Source organism: Bos mutus, chromosome 18 (genome assembly GCF_027580195.1).
Source record: "Bos mutus isolate GX-2022 chromosome 18, NWIPB_WYAK_1.1, whole genome shotgun sequence".
In the NCBI taxonomy this organism is placed as follows: Eukaryota; Metazoa; Chordata; class Mammalia; order Artiodactyla; family Bovidae; genus Bos; species Bos mutus.
The window spans coordinates 11646486-11672631 of record NC_091634.1 but is presented as its reverse complement, the minus strand read 5'-3'; the positions used below and the strand labels follow the sequence as shown (position 1 = coordinate 11672631).

At 50.3% G+C, this 26146-nt stretch overlaps 1 protein-coding gene across 2 annotated transcripts in view; it reads left to right on the top strand.

The window, feature by feature from the left end:
* The window catches only part of GRIK5 (glutamate ionotropic receptor kainate type subunit 5), a 63445-nt gene that overhangs the window by 28208 nt on the left and 9091 nt on the right, over positions 1–26146 (top strand). Inside the window, exons 13-16 of one of the 2 annotated variants that reach the window (XM_070387619.1) lie at positions 13961–14077; positions 14244–14353; positions 14742–14915; positions 25905–26070. In XM_070387619.1, coding sequence (XP_070243720.1) covers positions 13961–14077; positions 14244–14353; positions 14742–14915; positions 25905–26070 — 567 coding nt within the window. The remainder of the gene's footprint in view (positions 1–13960; positions 14078–14243; positions 14354–14741; positions 14916–25904; positions 26071–26146) is intronic. The other variant, XM_070387620.1, reaches the window with a different exon arrangement.

Below are 26146 nucleotides of genomic sequence, written 5' to 3'. Positions count from 1 at the left end.
TTCCAACTGGCAGGCCTGAGGCACTGTTCTGCAGGCACCAGCTGGTTGAAAGCTTCAGCCCTGGGTGGGTTTAAGAGTCTGAAGCCAGGACCTGAGGAGCCCAGAGGCAGAAGCTGGTGCCTTAATGCCCACCTCACTGGCAGCCTTACCTGCGACCTCATCGCCATAGCCTGGTCCCCAGTCATGTAAAGTCAGAACTTTGTGTTCATCGGGGCCCCCAGAAATAAGATTCCAGGAGAGTAACAACCACCTCCTCCCCAACCAAAGTCACCGTCAACTGGACCCCTGTCCATTCATCAAGGAAGAAGTCCTATTTATAAATGTATGACCTTGGGCAAGAGTTTAACTCCCTGTGCCTTAGAACTTGGTGTGAAGGTGCCTGGGGTGAGGATTGGGAACTTTGCTGGTTGGTGGCTGCTAATTAGAAAAGTTTATGCTCCTGGGTCCTGGGTCTTGTCTGAATCTCTGCAGAGCATTTGTTGTGTGACATTGGGCAAGTTATTTAACCTCCCTGTAAAACTGAAGAAATAACAGATGCTGACACATAGGGTCGTTGAGAGTGTAAAATGAGTTAATCTGTGTAGGGGCTTGGAACAGGGCCCTGCAAGTAGTGGGTGCTGTGTGCCTGAACTCTCTTTCTGTCGTTGTTAATGTTATTCCTGCCAGCATGGACATCCATTCATGCATTCATCTGCCCTCCAGCCAGCTAGCATTTACTGAGTGCCTGCTGTATACCAGTAGGAAAAATCCCCTGATGCTGGCAAAGATTGAAGGCAAAAGGAAAAGAGGGCGGCAGAGGATGAGATGCTTAGATAGCATCATTGACTCTATGGACGTGAACTTGAGTGGGAGATAGTGGGGGACAGGGAAGCCTGGTGGGCTGGAGTCCATGGGGTCGCAAAGAGTCGGACACGACTTAGCAACTGTATACCAGATGCTGTGGTACACCCTGGGGATTCAGTGGCCTGGGTTTGCTCTTAGGGTTAAAGACTTTGGTCCTCAGCTGGCGGCCCATGGGATGCACCCCCTGCACACAAAGGGTTGAGCTGGCTCAAATGAGGAGACAGTCGTGGGGTGGGGAGTGGCAGGGGCTGCCAGAGGGTCTGTAGGGATGGAAGGGGAGGCTGGAGAGGGCCTGGACTTGGTGACTGCCTGGGGTGAGGGACGGAGGAGAGAGGACGTGAGCGCGCCTCCTGTTTCTGATTTGGGCAACTGGGCACCAGCGATGACATTTAGGGGAAGAACACTGGAGGAGGAGCAGGCTGACTGCAAAGGATGGGCATGGTTTGGCCTCGCCGAGGCTCATCTGCCTGCTGTGGAAGGCCAGGCACACTGAGCTTCACACAGACACTCCCCACTGTTTTCCCGACGGTGGCAGCTGACGTTAGTGAACTTCACGCCACGTGCCAGAACTTTGCAAGTGTCACTTACTTCTGACAATCCTTCCTGGACCAGACGATCACTGCTTTCCTGCCAAAGTGAGATCAGGGGCTCAGCAGTGAAGGGACCAGCCCCCAGCACGCAAGGCTGCAGATGGGTGTGTCTGACCCGAGGCCTTTGCAGACACTCGGCAGGTCCTTAGGAAGCCTGGAGTGGTCAGGGTGATGCTCACGCCGTGCCAGGCCCTTGTCCGAACTTTATGAACTTAACACAACTCCTTGACTCCTCACGGCCATCCCTTTGAGGATGGCCTGGTGTTAGCTCAGATTTCTGTAATGGACAGAGTGAGGCACTCAGATACCATGTCCAGGGCACATGGCTGGTAACAGGCAGAGCCAGGGCTGGCATCCCGGCAGGCTGGCCCAGACCTGATGACTGACTTCCAGAGGGAAAACAGCCCGGGGCACCAGCAGCCCCCCAACCACCCCAGGGCCAGGTGCAGGGCTCAGACGCCAGGCTCCAATTATGGTCCATTTATTTCACCCAGTGGCCACTGCTGGAATTGGCTTTATCCCTGCTGTCACTGCCGCGCTGTGAACTCAGCCCCGCCCCTCTCACCCGCCTCCTCTGGGCCTCCCATCTCTCTCCATTCCAGTTTGTCCTCTAGATTCGGACACGACTGAGTGAGTAACACACTTTAGTTGTCACCTCCCCAGGCCTGCAGGCTAAACTCTGTGCACTTTGGTCTGGCACTTAAGAGATCAGGAAGCGAATTTCCAGGTGAAAATCAGCAGGCAGGAGGTGTGTGGGGGCGCCCTTAGAAACCTGCCTTGTGAGGTGGTGTGCAGGAAAGAACCCATCTGCCAATGCAGGAGATGCAGGAGACCCAGGTTCCATCCCTGGGTGGGGAAGATCCCTTGAAGGAAGGCATGGCAACCCACTCCAGTATTCTTGCCTGGAGAGTCGCATGGACAGAGGAGCCTGGTGGGCTACAGTCCATGGGGTCGCAAAGAGTCAGACGTGACTGAAGTGACTTAGCATGAGGGAGGGGAGGAGCAGGCTTGGGCAGAGAGGGAGGAGTTGAGCTGTGAGGCAGTCGTGACCATCCTGCGGGCAGCTCTGGAGCTGGGGTGGCCATTAAAGATGTCCCCCTGAGGGAAGGGGCCAGGCTTTTATGCCCCCCACCAACAAATCATTGGAGAGGGGCTGTCCTCAGGGGACGTCAAGGGGCTTCTTCCACCTACAGAGCAAACAGCCACCAAAACCTGGGCCCGTGAGTGTCCCGTCCTGAAGAAGGGTCCAGGCGGCCACCGCGGTGTCCACAGCTGTGAGCTGGTCAGACGCCAGATGGAGCCGGCCTCAGGTTGGAAGTGTTCCCACGTGATCTCTGACAAGCCACTTCACCTCTCTGATCTCAGTTTCCCCTCTTGAAATGGGAATGATGTTCCCTCTGTCACAGATTTGCAGGGAGTGGGCAAGAGGGGATTCAAGGCCCCAGGACAGAGCCTGGGTCACTGGGGTCTTGCAGGTACGGAATTTGGGTGTGTTTGTTTTTTGTTTTCCTTTTTGACCTCGCTACGTGGCTTGAGGATCCTAGTTCCTCAGACAGGGATGGAACCCGGGCCTCGTGAGTGAAAACACTTGATTCCCAACCACTGGACCACCGGGAATTCCTTCTTTTTTTCTCTCTTTTTGGATTGTATTTTTATTGTGTTGTGCAGCCACGGGAAGGTTTTAAGCAGGGAAGGTGCCATGATCTAATTTCTTTATTCTTTTTTTATTGAGGTGAAGTTCATATAAAAGTAACCATTTTAAAGCATACAATTCAGTGGCATTTAGTATATTCACAATATTGTATAACCATTGCCTCTCTCTAGTTTTAAGACATTTTCATGAGCCCCAAAGAAAACCCAAACCCAACAGCAGTCACTGCCATTTGCCCCTTTCCCCAACACCTGGCAATTACCACTCTGCTCTCTGTCTCCATGATTTACTTATTCTAGACATTTTGTATAAATGGAACCAGCCAATATGTGGCCTTTTGAGTCTGGCTTCTTTCACACAGCACAGTGTGCTTGAGGTTCATCCACATTATAGCGTGATGAGTACTGCCTTCCTTTTTAAAAAAGTATTATTATTATTCTGGAGGAGGGCATGGCAACCCACTCCAGTATTCTTGCCTGGAAAATCCCATGGACGGAGGAGCCTGGCTGGCTACAGTCCATGGGGTCACAAAGAGTCTGACACCACTGAGCTACTGAGCGCACGTGCGCACGCGCACACACACACACACACACACACGTTATTACTATTATTATTATTATTAGGCTACCCCGTGCAGCACGTGGGATCTTAGTTCCCTGACCAGGGATGCAACCTGCACCCCCTGCATTGCAAGTGTGGAGTCTTAACTGCTGCACCACCAGGGAAGTCCCCTGCCTTCCTTTTTGAGGCTGAATAATATTCCATTACATGGATATAGGGCCTTGATTTAATTTCAAAAACATGTAAAAATGATTACTCTGGGCAGGGCTTCCCTGCTGTCACTAGTGGTAAAGAACCCACCTGCTGATGCAGGAGACAAAAAAGATGCAGGTTCAATCCCTGGATCAGGAATATCCCCTGGAGGAGGGCATGGCAACCCATTTCAGTATTCCTGCCTGGAGAATCCCCTGGACAGAGGAACCTGGCAGGCTACAGTCCACAGGGTGGCAAAGAATCGGACGTGACTGAATGACTGAGCGTGCATGCAGTGGTGGCTGAGAAATAACCGTAGTGGTCCAAGAGTAGAGACAGGATGGTCCATTTCAGAGGTTGTTGGAAGGTGTGGAAGAGGGAAGATGCTGCCTGGTGCTGGGGTGGTAGCTATGTCAGGTGTACCACCAGGTAGGGTGTGTGCCAGAGGCCAAGAGGAGTCAAGTAACTGCAGGGTTTGGCTAAACAGCTGGGCAAAACCGGTAAAGCCAGTTTCCATGGTGGGGAGGATACAGGGAGTGGGGAGGATGAGAGTTATCTCTGGGCGTGGATCATTGGAGATACCTACTTGAAATTCGAGTGGAGACAAAAGGATTTCCTTGTGCGACTGGGCATGAATTATTTAACTCATCCCCTATTGATGGATATTTGGATGGTTTCCAGTTTTTGCAGGCATAGACAATGCTACCACCAACTGGGCCTGTGGATTGGTGGGGGTGTTCCTGAGGGATAAATTCCAAGCAGTGGAAGCATTGGGTCAAAGGGTATGAATATTTTTTAAGTACATACTGCCAAATGGCCCTTCAAAAAGGTTCCACCAATTTATATTCCCACTCAAAGTGCACGAGAATGTCAAATTTCCCACACTCTTGCCAACAATGGGTATTATCAATCTTTTAAAAAAATCTTTGCCAACCCGAAAGGCTAAAAATAATCTTAGCGTTTTAACCTAAACACAATGTCACGCGGCTGCACATTAACCCCCATGTGGATGTACTGTAATTTATTGAAACGCTTTTTAGTTGTTTCCAGGTATTTTTATCCGTCTGTTTGTGCTGTTATAAACAACCACAAGCAAACATCTTCATGCAGAAAAGCTTAACCTGCATTGTAGCTGACTAGAATTGACTCTCAGTAGAATTACCAGGTGAAAGAGGAAAACCCTTTGTATGGCTTTTGTTATATATTGTGGAACTGCTTTCTGGAAAGACTGTACCAGGTTCTTCTTTCTTTTCTTTTTTTTTTCCACCTGTGCCACATGGCATAAAATGTCTTAGTTCCCTGCGTGCACGCATGGTCAGTCACTAAGTTGTGTCTGACTCTTTGCGACTCCATGGACTGTAGCCCACCAGGCTCCTTTGTCCCTAGGATTTCCCTGGCAAGAATACTGGAGTGGGTTGCCATTTCCTTCTCCAGTGGACCAGGGATGGAACCCGAATCTCCTGCATTGGCAGGCAGGTTCTTTACCACTGAGCCACTTGGAAAGCCCCTTAATACCCTGACCAGGGATCAAACCCATGACTCTTGCGGTGCAAGCTCGAAGTCTGAAACACTGGACCACCAAGGAAATCCCTTCTTTTCTCTTTTTTCAAGCCCAGTTTCTTTTAACACCAGCTTTGTCTCAGCACTGAGGAATTGATGGGTTTTTAGATTTTCAGACAACCTCCTATCATTTTCATAGATGGCAAGGCATTTTGGGTTTTCCTGCTTTTACTGGTGGACCACCATAAGGGTTCTGTGGCTGTGTGATCGATGCAGTCTGAGCCCAGGTTCCACTCAGGAGGGGCCCGATGGATCTGTGGACTCCCTCTGTGTTTCCCCAGGTCTGGGTTGTATAATTGGGACATCCGTATATGGCAGCTGGCAGAATCCCACGTTGGTTTTCTGACCCGTGGAGTCAGGATCATTGTTGTAGAAAGTGCCAGTGGAAGCCCCCAGAACGCCCCACATTTCCCAGGATGGAAATCCAAAAGCAATTCTACTGCCTTTGGAGGAACTGCAGATTAGTGCCGCCATTAATGGCTCAAAAGAAGCTGGGGTGGTGATCTCATCTTTGTTCCACTGACCTGTGTGGGGATTCCCCTAGCAGTCCAGTGGCTAAGACTGTGCTTCCAATGCAGGGGGCTTGGGTTTGATCCCTGGTCAGGGAACTAAGATCCTGCATGCCACAAGGCACAGCCAAAAAAACAAATAGACAAAAAACGACTGACCTGTTTGGCTTGTGTGGAAGGCAGATGGATCTTGGAGAATGACTGTGGATTACTGTAAATGCAATCAGGTGGTGATTGCAATTGCAGTTGCTGGCCCAAATGAAGTGTCTTTACTGGAGCACGTCAGCACAGCCCTTGGCAGCTGTTGTGAGCTACTGACTGACCTGGCAAATGCTTTTGTCTCCATACCACTTTCCAAGGACCACCAGAAGCCAGGAGTACAAACCTTGAGTCTTGCTGAAGGCTGACATCAACTCTCTTGCTTCTCGCCATCACCTAGACCACTGAGATACAGTGTTGCCCTTGTCCATCACACTGGAAACATTCTGCTGATCCGATCTTAAGAGGAGGAAACAGCATTTAGTAAGGAGGTTGGCAGTAAACCCACTGCTGATATCAGTCAGTTATGGTCCAATCTGGAGACAAAACACCAGTTACTTGAACAGAATCATGTTACTCAGTTGTGTCTGACTCTTTGCAACCCTACGGACTGCAGCACGCCAGGCTCCTCTGTCCTCCACTATCTCCCACAGTTTATTCAAAGTCATGTCCATTGAGTCGGTGATGCTATCTAACCATCTCATCCTCTCCCGCCCTCTTCTCCTTTTGCCTTCAGTCTTTCCCAGCATCAGGGTCTTCTCTAATGAGTTGTCTCTTCGCATCAGGTGGCCAAAGGTATTGGCGCTTCAGCTTCAGTCCTTCCAATAAATACTCGGAGTTGGTTTCCTTTAAGATTGACTAGTTTGATCTCCTTGCAGAATCATATCAGCTATTTTTGTATGTTTGTTTTTATTTTATTTTTGGTCGCAGTGTGCATGCAGGATCTTAGTTCCCTGACCAGGGTTGGACCTGTGCCCCCTGCAGTGGAAGCTCTGAGTGCTGAAACTGTGCACCTCTGATGAACCCATGTGTGAGGATTCAAAGCCAACCAAAACACAGATTGGGACTTGAACCCACGGTCCTTTTTATTTTATTTTTTAATATTTATGTATTTGGCTGCGTCGGGTCTTAGCTGTGGCTTGAAGCATCTTCACTGCATCATATGGGATCTTTTGGTGCAGCACGCGGACTCTCTAGTTGCGGTGCACTGGCTCCAGAGCTGGCAGGCAGGCTCAGTGTTGCAGCACATGGGCATCGTTGCTCTGCAGCTTGTAGAATCTCAGCTCCCCGACCAGGGATCGAACCTGAGTTCTCTGCACTGCAAGGTGGATTCGTAACCACTGGACCACCAGGAAATTTCTGAATCAACTGTCTCTTAATTAGAATCACTCACCTGGTGTCCAAACTTGGGTTCTTTGAGTCTCAGCACAGAAGGAATTCAGGGAGAGGCAAAGTGATAGGCAAGAAGTAGAATTACTAATATTCCACTTGCTTGTGTGGGATGCAAGTGGGCAGGTGCGGGGGCTGTGTCCCAAAAACTACATTTTGGGCTTAACTGGTAGCTCAGAAGGGAAAGAATCTGCCTGCAATGCAGGAGACCTAGGTTTGATCCCTGGGTTGGGAAGATTCCCTGGAAGGGGAAATGGCTACCCACTCCAGTATTTTTGGCTGGGAAATCCCATGGACAGAGGAACCTGGTGGGCTACAGTCTATGGGGTTACAAAGGGGACACAACTGAGCAACTTATACCCTTATAAGTTGACTGAACACTAACACTTATAATCAACGGAAAGTGGAGAAGGGGGGAAAGGACCGCCTTCTTCCTCTTTCTTCCAGTTGATGTCAGGCTTACATCACTAGCTTCTTTAGAGTGTTTGACCCTATGAGGTCAAACTAGGACTGTCACAGAGCTTATTGAAATCAGCAGAATGGTGGTAACATGTCCTAAAATATGTTGAATCATCTCAGTTTCCATGTAACGACAGTCTCTTGCTTTGAAATGTTAACCTTTCCCTTAAATCTGTCCTTAATCCTAAGGATCATTATTTTGCTGATCTCGACCAGCACAATGCAAGCTTCATTTTTTTTTTTTCTTTCACTTAATGACCTGGGGCATATCGCATGCTTTTACTCATGGCTTTGTAGTTAAGCAAACCTGCTGCATCCCAGGATGTTGTAATAGCTTTCTTGAGTGACCCTTACCTTAGAGTAGAGCTTCCCTGGTGGCTCAGATGGTAAAGAGGCTGCCTGCAGTGCAGGAGACCTGGGTTTGATCCCTGGGATGGGAAGATCACCTGGAGAAGGAAATGGCAACCCACTCCAGTGTTCTTGCCTGGAAAACACCATGGACAGAGGAGCCTTGTGGGCTACAGTCCATGGGATCACAAAGAGTTGGGCATGACTAAGCGATTTCACTTTCGCTTTACCTTAGAATGGTCTCTTGAAGTTCCCTAGGTTTTCCTGTCTGTCTACAATCCCCTACTGGGACTTCTACAGCCATCTATGTAACTATCTATTTTTATCCCTATCAGTTTTTAAAATTTTATTTTAAAATATTTCTTTATTTGGCCGTATCCGGTCCTAGTTAGAACGTGTGATATCTTCACTGAATCTTGTGGGATCCTTCCTTGTGGTGCCTGGACTTTCTCATTGTTAGGTGCGGGCTTAGTTGCCCCAAGGTATGTGGGATCTTAGTTCCTCGACAAGGGATCGAACCCACGTCCCCTGCATTGCAGGGTGGATTTTTAACCCCTGGGGCCATCAGGGAAGTCCCATCCATATCAGTCTTAACCACTGGACCACCAGGGATTTTTCCTCCTATCAGCTATTGGAATAGAGAGAATTTAATATAGCTATTTGTTGCGCTTCCCTGGTAGTCCAGTGGTTAAGAATCCGCCTGCCAAAGCAGGGGACATGGATTCGATCCCTGTTCTGGGAAGATCCTATGTGCTGTGAAGCAACCGAGCTTGTGCCACAACTACTGAGCCCCTGCTCTGGAGCCTGTGAGCCACAACTAGAGAGGTGCCCTGGCTTGCCACAACTACAGAAAGTCCTTGTGCAGCAACAAAGACCCAGCATAACCAAAAATAGACAAATCTCTTCTAAAAAGAATTGTTAGCTTGGGAAATCCCTGGCAGTCCAGCGGTTAAGACTCTGCTTTCTCTGCTCAGTGTCCGGGCAGATCCTGCAGGCTTCACAGTGTAGCCAAAAAAAAAAAAAGAATTGTTAACTAGATGTAAAGTTGTTAGAGGGCTTTCCTGTTGTCTCAGTGGGAAAGAATCCACCTGCCAATGCAGAGACGGGGATTCTATCCCTGGGTTGGGAAGATCCCCTGGAGAAGGGAATGGCAACCCACTCCGGTATTCCTGCCTGGAGAATCCCACGAACAAAGGAGCCTGGCAGGCTACAGTCCATGGGGCTGCAAAAAAGTTGGGACACAATTTAGCAACAAAATGAAAATTGTGAACTTGCTAACCAAAAGAGTAAAAAGGAAACTAAGGGATCCTGAGGGTAGCAGCTGCAGGAAGCACCCACCACCCTGAGGGCTAAGGGGAAAGGAGAAGAAGTTAGAAAGACTGAAACTTAGAAACTCGAGAGAGGCCCAGTAGAGCTGAGACTCAGACCTTTGAGGCAGAGATGCTGTTGGTCTGGTTTTGCGGATGTTTGGTGGGACTTTGGATTTGAGCAGCAACTTACCCCTGGGTCTCACTGCGTGTGCTGCTTCCGTCCTTTTACCAAACAATTTGTAAGACTTTTCATTTTGAGGGAGGCTCAGAGTACAAAGACTGCAGCAGGTGCTGGCTTCATGTAATCTGACCTGACTGACGCCCGGACCTGATGACCCGGCAGATCCAGGGATGTGCAGAGTGCTGGTGGCAAATAGGGATCAGGCAGCAGGAGGTCACTCACTGCAGACCGCGAGGGCTTTGAAGCAAATCAGGCTCTTTTCTGTAGATACTATTTTTTTCAGTTTGAGAAACTGCTCATTACTGGGCCCCCATAGAGATCGAACACCTCCCCATGGATAGTGACCATGTGACCTGAGGACTCGTGTGATCTGAGTATTGTCATCGGTGCTCCAGTCAGGGTCCTACCGGGAAACAGGTCACTCCAAATATCTGAATGAAGAGAAGTATTCACTAGGAATGAAGTTGCTAACTAGGTGACTGGGAGGGTAAAAGTTGAAGTCCGAGGCCAACTTTTTCTGCAAGGGGCCGGATGTAAATAGTCCCGGCTTCCAGGTCATCCTGTCGCTACTCAACTCTTTTGTCTGGAAAGCAGTTGCAGACGATAGCTAAACGAGTGAGGCTGGCTGGGTTCCAGTAAGACTTCATTTACAAAATTGGGCAGATGCACTAGACCTGGCCGTGGTTCACACACCCTTGCTCTCAGGCACGGAGGTAGCAAGTCAGGAAGCCCCTCTGTCTCAAGTTCCGAAGGAACAGAGAGGAGCTGACGCTGTTGGAAACTGAGGAAGGGCTCTTTGAGGCTCGTTCTGCAAGCGCTTGTTGTCCTTCTTAGTCGCGAAGTCATGTCAGACTTTTTTGTGACCCCATGGACTGTAGCCTGCCAGGCTCCTCTGTCCATGGGATTTTCCAGGCAAGAATGCTGGAGTGGGTTGCCATTTCCTTACAGGGGATCTTCCCGACCCAGGGATCGAATCCCTGTCTCCTGCATTGGCAGGCGGATTCTTTACCACTGAGCTATCAGGGAAGCCCACTGCAAGTGCTAGGAGGCTGCAGACTGGATTTGTCTGCTGTCCTGGGAAGAACCGCAGCTACCTTTGGTGCAGAAAGGAAGGCTGGGGACCCGAGAGCCCACTGGAAAGTGCAGGTCACTCTCATTTCCTCCAGCCCTGCAGCCTTCCTCTGGCGCCCCCTACAGGGAGCCGATGGCACAGCCCAGGTGGTTTGCACAGAGCTGGTGCACAGGGCAGGCTGGGGGCAGCAGGACAGTCACAAGTGGTTGGTTTTTGGACATTTAGACAACCCCTCACCCCCCATCATTTCTACAGGTGGCTAGTCATTTGGCTTCTTCCCAATTTCATCCCAGAGATGAAACTGTCAGGGTCCCCTTGGGGAAGGGAAGTCTTCTCAAAGGAATGGGTGTCTCTTTTGGGAAATGAAGAGGCGGGGAGGAGGAGGTGGAAAGGGAGGGGGAGTTTTAAGTCTCTGAGAGGAGTCTAGAAGGAACTTTCAGCCTTTAAGGATCTGTCTGTCCTCTGTTCAGAATGAAATCTGAATCTGACCACCACCACTTTGCCCGCCCCCAGCATCTCCATGGACACCTTTAGTCAGCTTTCTCCCTGCCCATCTCACCCCTATGCCCGCTTCCACTCTTGCCCCTGTGGTCTGTTCTCAAGGCAACCAGATCAGTCACCTCCTGCTCACACCCTCTGATGTGATGTCTTCCACTGTCCTTGGAGCAGAATTGGCCAGCTCACCCTGGCCTGCAGGGCCCTGAAGGGCCCTGGTCCCCACTCCACTGAATTTCCCACCCCTTACTTTCTTTTTCTTTTTTTAATATTTATTTATTTGGCTGCACCAGCTCTCAGTTGAAGCACACAGGATCTTCAATCTCAGTTGTGGCAAGACCAGGGGTCGAACCCGGGTCCCTGCTTTGGGAACACAGAGTCTTAGCCACTGGACCACCAGGGAAGTCCTCTACCCCTCCCTTTCTGCTCCAGCCACCCTGGACACTGTCTTGGGTGCAGTGGGGAAGCCACCCCTGGGTTTTAAACAGGTGATTATCACTTTGGATTGGGGGTGTTATTAGCGGAGGTGGGGTTGTGTGGCAGTGAGGAGGCTGACGGGTTATCATGGAGGACCTTTGTCAAGACAGACCTCCTGGGGTGCATAAAATATAATAAGATTCCTGTATTTGCTGGCATTGTTCCTGACAGTTCACATATTAGTCATAAGAGGGGCAAGTGCACAACAAAGGAGAAAACCGGAATTCCCTGGTGGTCCAGTGGTTAGGACTTGGTGCTTTCACTGCTGGGGGCACAGGTTCGATTCCTGGTCACAGAACCCAGAATCTGCAAGTTGTGGGCCAAAAACAAAAACAAAAAACAAAAAAAACAGAGGGAACCACTCCTTACTCTCAACATGCAGAAATCCCCAAGGGTGGGCTGTGAACCCAGTGTGTTCTGGGCCCTTGCCACACGTCGAAGCCTCTGGCTTCACCATCGCTGCTCCCAAGTCTCACTGGGGCCATGTCGTCTGACCCCCACCTAGCAGGAATCGTTTCACCTGCATATCTCCCTCTGCTCTTGGTTTGTCTTTCGGGTCTGTCCTCTTTCCCTGACATCGAGTTATCTTTCAGATGGGTCTCTTCTCCCCCGGTCGCGGATTTCATTTGGGCCCCACGTGATCTCTCTGTGACCCTGGTTCTGATGCAGCCTGTGGCACCCCTCTCTCCTTCGAGGCCTGAGCCCTCTCTCCCTTCCCCCAGTTCTGCCCCAGCCTCTGTTACCTCCCATGCTGCCAGTCTCAGTGCCTTGGGGAGGTGAGCACGTCCCTCCTCCCAGACCAGTGATCCAGGACCTTGACTCTTCTGTTTCAGCCCCAGGGTTTAAGGTCTGTGCTTGAATTGGGAGTCAGTGCTGGGCCCAGTTGAGGCCGTGGGGGCGGAGCCGGTGTTCATGGAAGAGGCACCCTGGGAGCCGGGTCCCAACCCAGGAGACGTCTTGCCTACATGTATTGCCCCCATTTTACAGAGAAACAAACTGAGGCTCAGAGACACGGAAGCCCCTGTCCCAGGTCACCCAGCGAGCTTGGGTCAGAGCCAGGGCTCCCTCCTCCCACACCCGGCCTGTACCAGCTCCCTGCCTCCTCTGTCATGTATGTGTGCGTGTGAGGCCACGTGTTCACATGTGTGCACTGTGCCTCCAGGGGATGACCCCCCCACACCACATCACCTGCTCTCGTGTACTGGGCACGTGTCTGTCTGCCTGAGTCCACGTGGGTAGCCTGTGTCTGGACACTCATGTGTGGATTTGGCGTGGTGCGCATATGTTGCTAGTGTAGACTTGACCGTGTACAGTGCTCACATGTGCAGTGTGTGTGTGTGTCTCCAGGGTATGTATATGTGTGTGTGAAGTGCCATGTTTTTTCCCAGCCTGGGTCCTGCCCACAGCTAATGACTGACTGATGTCCACTTGAGCAAGATGGCCTCTTTGGGTCAGGCATCCCGGTGCGCCAGCCAGACCTCCCCAACACACCCTTTTCTCCCTCCCTTCACCACGTCAGACGTGGACCCCAGCCACCCACCCTTCCCTGACTCAAGACTATGTGCAGCTCCTCTCGAGGTCATTCTCTCAAAGGAGCTGGGCGTAGTCCTGGGTCTCAGGATGCCTGGGTGCACACACCTGGGTCCCTAGCACCTGTCAGGGGCAGGAGCGTGGAGGTCACACGTCTGTGTTATGATCCCCAGCTGTTGTGCCTTTGTTCCTCAGTGCCTTGGCCTCTCTGAGACTCAGTCTCCCCAGCTGTAAAATGGGGCTAGTACTGGCCCCCAGGGAGCTGTTGAGAAGATTATACAAGATAAACCCTATAAAGTGGCATCTAGCTCGGAGCCTGGCACGAAGTAAGCTTGATAAATGTTACCTGTTGTTAACTGTTCATACCGAAGAGAAACCAAGGCTCCCGGAGGGTCCTGAGTGGGTCAGCATCCGGGCATCTTGACTCCAATCTCAGGACCCTGGCGTGGTGGGAGTGGCGGGGGGTCTGTGGTAGATTTTATAAAGCAGGGCCTTAAATGATGAGCTTGACGTCGGGGGAGGGGAGCGGGAGAGATTGGATGAGGCGGGGCAGCTGGGAGGAAGGAGGACGTGAGATGACGGGTCCAATACGGGCCCAGGGTGCCAGGACCCCTGGCTCCACCTGCCGTTCTGCTCTCTGGGTGTCTCTCTCTTGGCTTCTGATACTCCAAATCGTTCCCTCGGTACAGCTCTCTCTAACTGCGCGTCTGTCTCCCTGGCCCACCCCTCTGCCCCCGCCCCGCCTCCCCTCCAGCAGAAGGCAGACCTGGCTGTGGCTGCGTTCACCATCACAGCTGAGCGGGAGAAGGTCATCGACTTCTCCAAGCCCTTCATGACCCTGGGGATCAGCATCCTCTATCGGGTGCATATGGTATGGTTCCCCTGGAGACGTGGCCGGGGGTGGGGCGGGGGTGGCATTGAGGCCCGAGGGAGACAGAGGCTGCAGGCTGGACCTTGCCTGCCGTAGTGGGGCCTGTGGACCCCGGGGCTTTGGGAGGGCCTGGGGGGGACTCTGTTCACACTCCCTCCCCCACCAGGGCCGCAAGCCCGGCTACTTTTCCTTCCTGGACCCCTTCTCTCCGGCCGTTTGGCTCTTCATGCTTCTTGCCTATCTGGCCGTCAGTTGCGTCCTGTTCCTGGCCGCCAGGTGAGCCCACTACCTGCTGCCTGGGAGGGAGGGGGCAGGGCGGACGCAGGAGCTGGGCTCTCTGCAGCTGACCTTCCTGTCTGTCCTGATTGTCTCGGCTCCACTTGGAGTCTTGGGTTCCCTGCACCCGCCCTCCCTTCTCCCTTTCCGGCCCGTCTCTGTGTTTCCTCCCTGTGTCTCTGGCTTCTGCTCCGTGGTCCTCTCCAGGCCTCTCCCCTTCTCGTTCTTCTGTCCTCTTCCTCTTTTGCCCCCACTGTCTGTGTGTGTGTGCCTCTCCCTGCTCGTCTGTGTCTCTCTTCCTCTCCACGTGTCTTCCCGTCTCTTCTCATCATGGTGGCTCTCTCTCTCTCCTGTTCTCTTTCTTCCCACCCGCTGTGTCTCTCCACAGGCTGAGCCCCTACGAGTGGTATAACCCGCACCCGTGCCTGCGGGCGCGCCCCCACATCCTGGAGAACCAGTACACGCTGGGCAACAGCCTCTGGTTCCCCGTGGGGGGCTTCATGCAGCAGGGCTCGGAGATCATGCCCCGGGCGCTGTCCACGCGCTGCGTCAGCGGAGTCTGGTGAGAGGCTGTCTGCCCGCCCCAACTGGGGTGGGTGGGGTGTTTTGGGGGTCCCTCCTGAGACCTGGGCCCATTCCTGTTCCCCATGCCAGCCAGGTGATGGGACACGGGGTAGGGCGAGCTAAGCCCCAGCTCTGCAGCTCACTGGCTGTACAACCCTCTCCATGCCTCAGTCTCCTCATCCGAGAAATGGGAGTAAAAATGCCCACGTCTCATGTAATCAGGACAGCATGAGTGTGGTAGTCACTGTCTGGGACATTGCCCCAGGCAATCACAGAGACTAGAATCCTTGAGCCACGACAGGCTTCACTATCCAGAGGCCAAGGCTGAGGCCCAGTCAGACACCTGCTCCCTCAGAGCCCCACAGGGACCCAGTACCTTGAACAGAGCTTATTTTGACTCTGAGACAAGCTCTGAGAAGCTTCATACCAGAGAGCAGACACTGACAACCGGTGGTGTCTGGTTCATAGCTTTACATTTTTTGGATTAGTTGTCATTTAAAAATTGGGCAAATTTACTTACAAATTCAGACTTCTTTCTTCTTAAAAGAAAAATAATTAAATTAGTTTATCTGTTGGCCACGTGGCATGTAGAAGCTTAGTTCCCCAGATCCTATAGGGATCGAAGCCACGCCCCCTGCACTGGGAGCTCGGCTGTTCTTAACCACTGGACTACCAGGGAAGCCCCAGGCTTCTTTCTTTTTCTGTTTTGTTTTGGCTACGCCACACGGCTTGCAGAAATCTGTTTCCCAGCCAGGGATTGAACCCCGGGCCTCGGCAGTGAGAGCCTGCTGCCCTAACCATGAGGCCACCAGGGAACTCCCCACATTCAGATTTCTCACTTCTGAAAGCTTTGGGAGCTCTGGTGTTGCACAGCTGGCACTCCCACCTGGTGTCGATGCTGCTCCATTGGCCCCAGGCCCTCTGCCTCCCCCCGTCACTTTCTGGCCTCGCTTCCGTAAGCGCTCATGTCTGCCACCCTGTCTTTGATTTATTTAGCCCCATGATATGTGGGTGGAGAAGGCAATGGCACCCCACTCCAGTACTCTTGCCTGGAAAATCCCATGGACGGAGGAGCCTGGTAGGCTGCAGTCCATGGGGTCACGAAGAGTTGGACACGACTGAGCAACTTCCCTTTCACTTTTCACTTTCATGCATTGGAGAAGGAGATGGCAACCCACTCAGGTGTTCTTGCCTGGAAAATCCCATGGACAGGGGAGCCTGGTGGGCTGCCATCTCTGGGGTCGCACAGAGTCGGACAGGACTGAAGTGAGAGCAGGGGGATGGTATGTGGGATCTTAGTTCTCCAACCAGGGATGGCACCTGTGCCCCCTGCATCAGGAGTGCAGAGTCTTAACCACTGGACCACCAGGGAAGTCCCCATCCTGTCTTTTAAATAGCAGGTGGGCTTGGTTGCAGCTCATGTGACTCTTCTCAGCTCCTTTTCCTCCTTCAGTTCAGTTCAGTTCAGTCGCTCAGTCATGTCCGACTCTTTGCGACCCCATGAATCGCAGCACGCCAGGCCTCCCTGTCCATCACCAACACTCAGAGTTCACTCAGACTCATGTCCATCGAGTCGGTGATGCCATCCAGCCATCTCATCCTCTGTTGTCCCCTTCTCCTCCTGCCCCCAATCCCTCCCAGCATCAGAGTCTTTTCCAATGAGTCAACTCTTCGCATGAGGTGGCCAAAGTACTGGAGTTTCAGCTTTAGCATCATTCCTTCCAAAGAAATCCCAGGGCTGATCTCCTTCAGAATGGACTGGTTGGATCTCCTTGCAGTCCAAGGGACTCTCGAGAGTCTTCTCCAACACCACAGTTCAAAAGCATCAATTCTTCGGCGCTCAGCCTTCTTCACAGTTCAACTCTCACATCCATACATGACCACAGGAAAAACCATAGCCTTGACTAGACGGACCTTTGTTGGCAAAGTAATGTCTCTGCTTTTGAATATGCTATCTAGGTTGGTCATGACTTTTCCTCCTTAGAACCACAGAAAGCCGAGGAGCACGCCTAGAACAAGGAACATTCTCCAAGTTTTATGGATTAGAAGGCCGAGACCTAGAGAGAGGAAGTGGTTCCCTAGAGAGCGCGTTAGGCTAGAGGCAGGGTGAGGCTGAGCCAGCTTCCCGCCCCGGTGCCGCCCACCCCCCAGTCCCTGGGTGCTGCCTGAGCCTGGCTCTGCTCCCTAGGCCCTTGGTGACCTCTCCAGGGGCACCCAGGACGTTGGGCCTGGTCCGCGTCTGTTACAGTCAGTGTGTCAATAGTCGTTCAGCACAAAGTGCTTCTGAGCCCTTTCTATGTGCCACTTACTCAGGTGGAAAATTAAGAGGCAAAGGAGCTGAGAATAAATAAGTAAAGAGATAAATAAACACAAGGACGTCATATTTTATGCCAGGATTGTATCCCAATGATACTGTCTGATTCAAAACTTGTTCATTCAAGACCAGCCATAACGGTGGCAGGTCTTTCTCTCAACTAAGTGGGACTATCTACTACCGTCTGGCAGTTGTTTGCAATTTGCTTGGCCCACTAGCTTTGAAACTTTTGAATCTCAATGATTTCTTTTAAATGTCTTGGAATTGGCATCACTTCAGGAGTTACACCCTGCCTTCAGTTTTCTGTTGCTGTTGCAACAAATTACCACAAACTTAGTGGTTTTAAAAACAATGTAAATTTATTCTCTTACAGCTCTGGAGGTCAGAAGTGCAAGATAGATATCACTGGGCTAAAGTCAAGGTGTTGGGAGGGCCAATTCTGAAGGCTCTAGGGGAGAATCCATTTCCTTGCCTTTTCCAGCTTTTAGAAGCTGCCTGCATTCCTGGGCTTGTGGCCTCTTCCTCTAGCTTCAAAGCCAGCAGCACAGCATCCTCAAATCTCTCTCTGACTCTGACCTCCTTCTTCCCCTTATAAGGACCCCTGTGATTCCATGGGCCCACCTGGATACTCCAGGTCAATCTCCCAAACTCAGGATGCTTAACTTAATTCTATCTTCAAAGACCCTTTTTAACAAAAAAATTATTTATTTGGATGCACTGGGTCTCAGTTCTGGCACTCAGAATCTTTGATCTTCATTATGACATGCCGGGTCTTCAGTTGCAGCATGCTAACTCCTAGTTACGGCATATGGAATCGAGCTTCCTGACCAAGGATCGAATCTGGGCCCCCTGCACTGGAAGTACAGAGTCTTAGCCACTGGACCACCAGGGAAGTCCCCTGTAAAGAGCCTCTTACTCTGTGAAGGAACATACAAGTTCCAGGGATGTGCATATAGACGTCTTAGGGGCAAGGATTTCTTCTGCCTACCACACATCCTAAGTGAATTTTATTAGCATTTTAAATGTAACGATGTATCAGATGCACATAAGCTGAGCTACTGAAGAAGCCAACAGGGTGCAGTGAAGAAGAATGAAGATGCTTAGGAAGGGCACCTCTGAGGGAGGTGACATCTAGGCTGAGTCCTAACGGTGCAAACAGAGGCAGACCTGCCAAGGAGAGGGAGGCACATTCACCCAGGCGGGAGAGGGCTGCCTGTGTGAGGAGGTGGCTGCAAGGGCAGGGAGGGACCTGCCGTGACAAATCTGGCTGAGTCCCCAGGTCAGATGGGGGACCAGTGACCACCTCTCTATAGCCCATCCCTTCTGCTCCTCAGTCAGGGACCCTCTTCCCCAGCTGGGTGTTCTATGCCCCAGGGATGTGGTTGCCACAGGAACAGTAGCAGCCCCCCAGAGCCCGCTTCTTGGGCCCCTCATCTCGTGTCCATCCAGGCCACAGCCTCCTGCAGCCACACCCAAGGGCGCATCATCATTTGGGACAGTTCTGCCTTGATTCTTGATTATTTTTGGCCATGCCCCATGGCCTGTGGGATCTTAGTTCCCCAAACAGGGGTTGAACTCGCACCCCCTGCACTGGAAGCCCCGAGTCTTAACCACTGGACTGCCAGGGAGGCCCCAGTTCTGCCTTGAAAATCAGTATTTCCGAGTTCACGCTCTGACCCCAGCCCTGTCCCTCCTGGGCTCCCCCATCACTCCCTTGAAGTTGGTCCTTACACCTCCTTTGCCCTTGTCAACTTCTCAGGCCAGGTCACCCTCTCCTCACGCCCTCCTGGTAAAGAAAGCCCCCAAACCTCAGGTCTCACTCTGTTCCCTTCCCCACGTCCACCAGGGTCACATGTGCCCCCTTTATTGATATGGCCAGCACACCCTGTTAGCCATCCTCTTTCTAGAAACTCTTTGCTCCTAGGCTGCTGTGTCTTCCTGGTTCCCTGCGACCTCTGGATCCTCTGTTCCATTTCACCATGGGCTCCTTTGGCCCTTGCTCTCTCTCACTCCACACCAGTGATTCTTCAGTGCTCACAGACTCAATGCCCTCTTTAAAAAACAAACAAAACACTATTTACTTGTTTATTTTGACCACTCCACACTGCGTGTGGGATCTCAATCCCTGACCAGGGCTTGAATGCAGGCCACAGCAGTGAAAATGCAGACTCCTAACCACTAGCCTGTGCACATGCTAAGTTACTTCAGTTGTGTCTGAGTCTCTGTGACCCCTGGACTGTAGCCCACCAGGCTCCTCTGTCCATGGGATTCTCCAGGCAAGAATACTGGAGTGGGTTGCCATGCCCTCCTCCAGGGGATCTTCCCAACCCAGGGATCGAACCCATGTCTCTTAAGTCTCCTGCATTGGCAGGTGGGTTCTTTACCACTAGCGCCACCTGGGAAGCCCCCCTTAACCACTAGACCACTAGGGAACTCCTTCAATGCCTTCTTTTTTAAAAAAATAAATTTATTTGTTTGTGGCTGTGCTGGGTCTTCGTTGCTGCATGGCCTTTCCTCTAGTGGCGAGTGGAGGCTACCCTCTAGCTGAAGTGCACAGGCTTCGCAGTGCCGTGGCCTCTCTTGTGGCGGAGCACGGGCCCTAGGGCGCTTGGGCTCCAGTAGTTGCAGTTCATAGGCTCTGGAGCACAGGATCAATAGTTCTGGTACATGGGCTCAATTACTCTGTAGCATGTGGGATCTTCCTGGATCAGGGATCAAACATGTGTCTTCTGCATTGGCAGGCAGATTCTTTACCACTTAGCCACCAAGGAACCCAATGCCCTGTTTTTATAACAAATATTTGGTAACATCTCTTTTCCACCCTAATGAAATTCAAAGGTAATACATCAACCTACACACATGATTCAGAACAAGTCAATATAATGCCCTGATTTCAATACAAAGGAGAAAAGGGGAAGTGATTGATGATAAAACAGTAGGAAAGCAATACCTAAATGCTTGGGCGGGACTGTGCTCCAAGACAGATTGCAGTGGTCAGGTGGCCGAACCTACAGGTAGTGGATACCTTTGCAATTATGAGAAGACAGACTGTTTAATAGAATGATGTCAATACCTGAGGCGTTAAGCTTTGAAATCATTGGCAGATAAGTGTATCTGTACAAATACAAATCACCATGAATGTGAGACTCATCAACGCAGCTGGTCCAAGTGTCCACACCGTGACTCAAATACCACAGACAGGGCTGCTGTCAGAGACACGATTTCCCCAAATTGTGAACAGTTCTTGGCAAGGTTTCAAATAAAACAACATCCAGCTTTGTTCCTCAATCTAAACAATAGGTAAACATTTCTAAACATTTCTAGAAATGTTGGTTTCTATTCTAGCCATGCCAAAAATATTTTTGTTTTTATGTCCGTGCATGCTCAGTCATGTCCGACTCTTTGCAACCCCATGGACGGTCTCCCACCAGGCTCCTCTGTCCATAGGATTCTCCAGGTGGGAACACTGGGGTGGATTGCCATTTCCTTCTCCAGGGGATCTTCCTGACCCAGAGATCGAACCTGAGTCTCCTGTGTTGGCAAGCAGATTCTTTACCAATAGTGCCACCTGGGAAGCCCTGGTTTTTATGTACCAGGGAGTTAAGAGTCAGATAATCATGTACAGGATTTTCCATGTTTAGACTAGGCTGTCTGGTCGACACCTGTCCCCACCCACTGACATCAGGACGCCACACAATCACTGGTCACCAGAGTGCCCCGCACCTCACCAAGCACTTTCTGCAAACAACCCTGGGGCCACTCCCTGCCCGGGAACCACCACTCTATACCCCCAGCTTCCCTTCCCAAGTCCTCAACTGCAGATCCCTCCATGAGGCACCCTCAAACTCAGCTTGCCCAAAATGGAGCTCACGTCCTTACTCCAAAATTGGTCCCCAGGTTCTGTCTTGGTGAACGGCCCCATCACCCCCACCACCGCCACCACCCGTCTGCAGTGCTGTCCCTGGGGTTTCAGGGTGCCTGGGTTGTATCAGGCACTGAATCGTTTTGTCTTGAGTGAATGACAGCATTGACCCGTGGGGTAGATTTGAAGAGACTTGGCTTCCAGAGAGATTATGGTGGACCCTGGATCTTTGTGTGAGTCGAGTTTGGGTTGCTTTTGGAAAAGGCGTATTATTCATCCGTTTATCCTACACTCCACCCGCATCCCAGCACCTAGCACAGGAGTGAGCATGCGTGCTCAGCAGAGGACAGCTGCTCTTCTCATCATTATCCGCTGGAGGAGGGGGTGGTCTGGAAGGACCTCTCAGCATCTTTCCTGTCTTCAGGCCCCACAGATCTGTATCTGTACTTTGGCAGGGAGCCTAGCCCCTCTCATCTGCCTGGTGGGAGGATAGAGGGCCAGGCCAAGGCAGGTGATTGCCTTTGGGTCTAGAGCCAGGCCAGTGGGTACTTCTTTTCCCAAGTCCGTCCTGAGTCACAGGACCACGAAAGCACACACATGCATGGCACTTGGTCTGTGTCGTAACTCACTCTTAGAACAGCCCTGTGAGGAGCGACCTACAATTATTATCATTATTAATATTATTATAAATACTGTTATTTGGGCCACACTCTGAGGCTTATGGGATCTTAGTCCCTCCACCAGGGATTGAACCCACCCACTTAACACTGAAAGCATGGAGTCCTAACCACTGGCCTGTGAGGGAATTCCTGTGGGGGCCTATGATTATACTTAACCTCATGGGTGAATCCATGGTTTCACAGCTCATCAGTGATGGAGCCAGGATTTGGGGATTTTCCAGGGACCTTGATTTCTACTTTATTTCCACTGTGGTCAGTGAATATTCTCTGTAGGATTTTAATCCTTTGTCATTTGTTGAGACTTGTTTTATGACTCAGCATAGAGTCTATCCTGGTAAATGTTCTACATGCACATGCATAGAATGTGTGTTTTGCTGTTGGTGGGTGCAATGTTTTGTAAATGGGAATTAGGACCAGTAGGTTACTCTTGTCTTCATGTCTTCTATATGCTTACTGACTTTCTGTTTACTGATTCTGTCAATTACTGAGAGAAGAGTGTTGAGATCACTACTTGTGGAGAAATTTTATGTTTCTCTTTTCAGTTCTATCAGGTTTTGCTTTATGAATTTTGAAGCTGTGTAATTAGGTGCATCCATGTTTGGGACTGTTGTGTCTTTTTGATAAATTGACCCTTTTGCTATTATGTAGCTCAGTTGGTAAAGAATCCGCCTGCAACGCAGGAGACCCTGGTTCGATTCCTGGGTCGGGAAGATCCCCTGGAGAAGGGAAAGGCTACCCACTCGAGTATTCTTGGGCTTCCCTTGTGGCTCAGCTGGTAAAGAACCCACCCAATGCAGGAGACCTGGGTTCAATTTCTGGGTTGGGAAGATCCCCTGGAGAAAGGAAAGGCTACCCACTACAGTATTCTGGCCTAGAGAATTGGCCAGAATTGACTATATAGTCCATGGGGTCTCAGAGTCAGACACGACTAAGTGACTTTCACTTTCACTTCCTCTTTATTCCTGATAAATTCCTTGTTTTGGGGTTACCTTTTTTGATATTCATATAGCCATCCCAGCTTTTTTTAAGAAGTATTTATTTGGCTGCACTGCATCTTAGTTGCAGCATGTGGGATCTAGTTCCCTGACCAGAGATCGAACCAGGGCCCCCTGTTCAATCACTGTAGCCTTAGTGATTGGAGTCTTAGCCACTGGACCAACCAGGGCCATCCCCAACATTTTTAGTGCAGTGTTCCATATTATATCTTTCCCCCGTCCTTTCGTTGTCAGCTTACCTACACTGTTATATTTAAAGTGGTTTTCTTATAGACAGCACGTACTTAGGCCTAGGACCAGGGATTGGCAAACTTTTTTTGAGTATTGGGCCAAATTATAAATATTTCAGGCTTTGCTGGTCATATGGTATCTGTTGCATCTATCTAACCCTGATTATGGTACAAAAGCAGCCTTGATTGAATGAGTGTGGTTGTGTTCCAATTAAACTTTTTTTTTTTTGGCTGCACAGCAGGGCATGTGGGATCTTAGTTCCCCAACCAGGGATCCAACGCATGCCCCATGCCCCCTACATTGGAAGCTCAGAGTCCTAACCGCTGGATCGCCAGGGAATTCCCCCAATAAAACTTTATGAACACTGACAGTGAAATTTGAATTTTATGTGTCACATGTCATGAGCTGTTACTCTTCCTTCAGTTTGTTCTTAAGCATTTTAAAATGTGAAAGCCATTCTTAGCCTATGGGCTGCACAGAAACATTAAGTCAGATCTTGCCTGTGGGCCGTAGTTTGCCAACCCCAGGCCGAGACCATTTACCTGCAGTATAATTATTGGTATTTGTTTGATGTTGTTTAATTGTTAGGTCGTGTATTTTTTCAATCCCATGGACTGTAGCCCGCCAGGCTTCTCTGTCCGTGGGATTTCCCAGGCAGGAATACTAGAGTGGGTTGCCATTTCCTTCTCTAGGAGATCTTCCTGACCCAGGGATCAAACCTGGGTCTCCATGTCTCCTGCATTGCAGGTGGATTCTTCACCACTGAGTCACCTGGAAAGCTCATAAAACCCAGCATTTACTTATAAAAATTAGTTGCATTCATTCAGAAAAAATTCAGACTTTATAAACTTGGTGTAAAATGTTACTAGCTGTTTCTAAAACAAGAAATAACTAATAATGTGTGTATGTGTGTTGTCTTACTTGGGGCTTATTGAGATTCTTGGATCTGCAAGTTTATAATTTTCACTAAATTTGAGAAATTTTGGACATTACTTTTTCCAATATTTTTTTCTGTTACCCCCTTACTCTCTTCTGTCTCTGGGACTCCCGTCATGGATGTGAGACCACTTGGTGTTATTCCTCAGGCCACTAAGGCTCTGTGTTCATTGTCGGTCATTTTTTTCCCTCTTTGTGTTTCATTTTTTGTGTATGTGTTTCTTTTGAATAGATTCTTTTGCTGTCTTCAAAATCTGTTTTCTGTGCAGTGTCTAATCTGTGTAGATCCTTCCAGTAAAAATTTCCTTTTAGATGTTGTATATTTCATATAGAGATCTCTGTTCTTTTCTTCCATTTCCCTCTGCAACACGTTCATGTTTTTCTTTACATCCTCGATCATTCTGAATGTCTTTGTAATAGCTGTTTAATGTCCTTGCTGCTAATTCCATCTTCTCTGCCAATTCTAGTTCGGCTTCCGTTGAGCAACTTTTTCCTAGTTGTGAGTCAGTTTCCTGCACTTTTGTTTATCTGGTATTTTTTTTTTATTGGATGACAGACATTGTGGATTTTATATTGTTTACATTGTTGCATGTATTAAAGAATCTTTGGGTTTGTTGGGTTTTTTTTTTTTTTTCCCTGCAAGACAGTTACTTGTGGATTCTTTTGAGTCTTTCCAGGCCTGTTTTTAAGCTCTTTTAGGGTAGGTCTAGCTGTCTATGGGCGCATAGAGTCGGACACGACTGAAGCGACTTAGCAGTAGCAGTAGCAGCATAACAACTAATTCTAATGTGTTATCCTTTATCTCTATTGAATGTCTTATGCATTCAAAGAAATCTCTCTACTCTGGTTAGGAGCTCAAAAGATTCCCATCCCTGTATGAGCCCTGGAAATTGTTCTCCCTTTGAACGTTCTTATCTGACCCCTTGGAGTTTTATCCAGTGCATACACAACTGACATTCAGCCAAAGATTCAAAAGAGAAGCTTTGCAGATTACTAGAACGCTGAGCATTCTGCTGCTTCCTCTTGGGCATTCTGTCTCATGCATGCCAGCCATCTCTCGGCCTTCTTGATCTCTGATCTCCATCTCTGCAGCTCAGTGAGTTTGCCAGACTCGGGGTTTTCCTTCCTGGCACGGCCGTCTATAAATTAAGTCCAGCTGGGTAATGGCAAGCAAGTCTTACTTCATTGTTTCTCTTCCCTCAGGGATCCTGGTCCTGTAATGCCTGTTGTCCTTTGTCTAAGGTCATTTCCTATACCCTGTCCAGTTTTCTATTAATAGTTCACAGTAAGAGGGTATTTCCAGACCATCTCATTCTCTTGTGTTTCTGACAGTGGAAGTCTCTGGAAAGAAAGTGTTAGTTGCTCAGTTGTGTCCAACTCTTTGTGACACCATGGACTGTAGCCCGCCAGGCTCCTCTGTCCATGGGATTCTCCAGGAAAGAATACTGGAGTGGGTTGCCATGCCCTCCTCCAGGGGATCTTCCCAACCCTGGGGTCAGATCCTGGTCTTCTGCATTGCAGAAGTCTTTACTGTCTGAGCTACCAGGAAGTCTCTGGAAGTAATACTTAAACCCAGGGAAGGGACTTCCCTGGTGGTCCAATGGCTTCAACTCTGCGCTCCCAATGGAGGGGGACCTTTGTTCAATCCCTGCTCAGGGAACTATATCCCACATGCTCAGCTAAGACCTGGTGCAGCCAAATAAATAAATAAAAATCTTTTTAAAAATGTAAACCCAGGGATCTGGCTCCAGATTCTATGATCCCAGCCCCTCCCAACTCTTTGTGATGCCATGTACTGTAGCCCACCAGGCTGCTCTGTCCATGGGATTCTGTGATCCCAGTCAGCAATCAGCCTTCTAGCCTTCTAGATGCTGGGGTCACTGAGTCGGGCACCACCAAGGGGTGCATGGCCACAGGGGCAAAGTGGCAGGGGGGCTCCAGCCCGTGGCTCACCCCTCCCACCCCTCAGGTGGGCCTTCACCTTGATCATCATCTCCTCCTACACGGCCAACCTGGCCGCCTTCCTCACCGTGCAGCGCATGGAGGTGCCCGTGGAGTCGGCCGACGACCTGGCAGACCAGACCAACATCGAGTACGGCACCATCCACGCCGGCTCCACCATGACCTTCTTTCAGGTGGGGCCCCCGGGGCCGCCCTGGCTTGGTGTTGGGGTCACCGCCACGCACAGCAGCTTAGGGTAGGGCAGGGCAT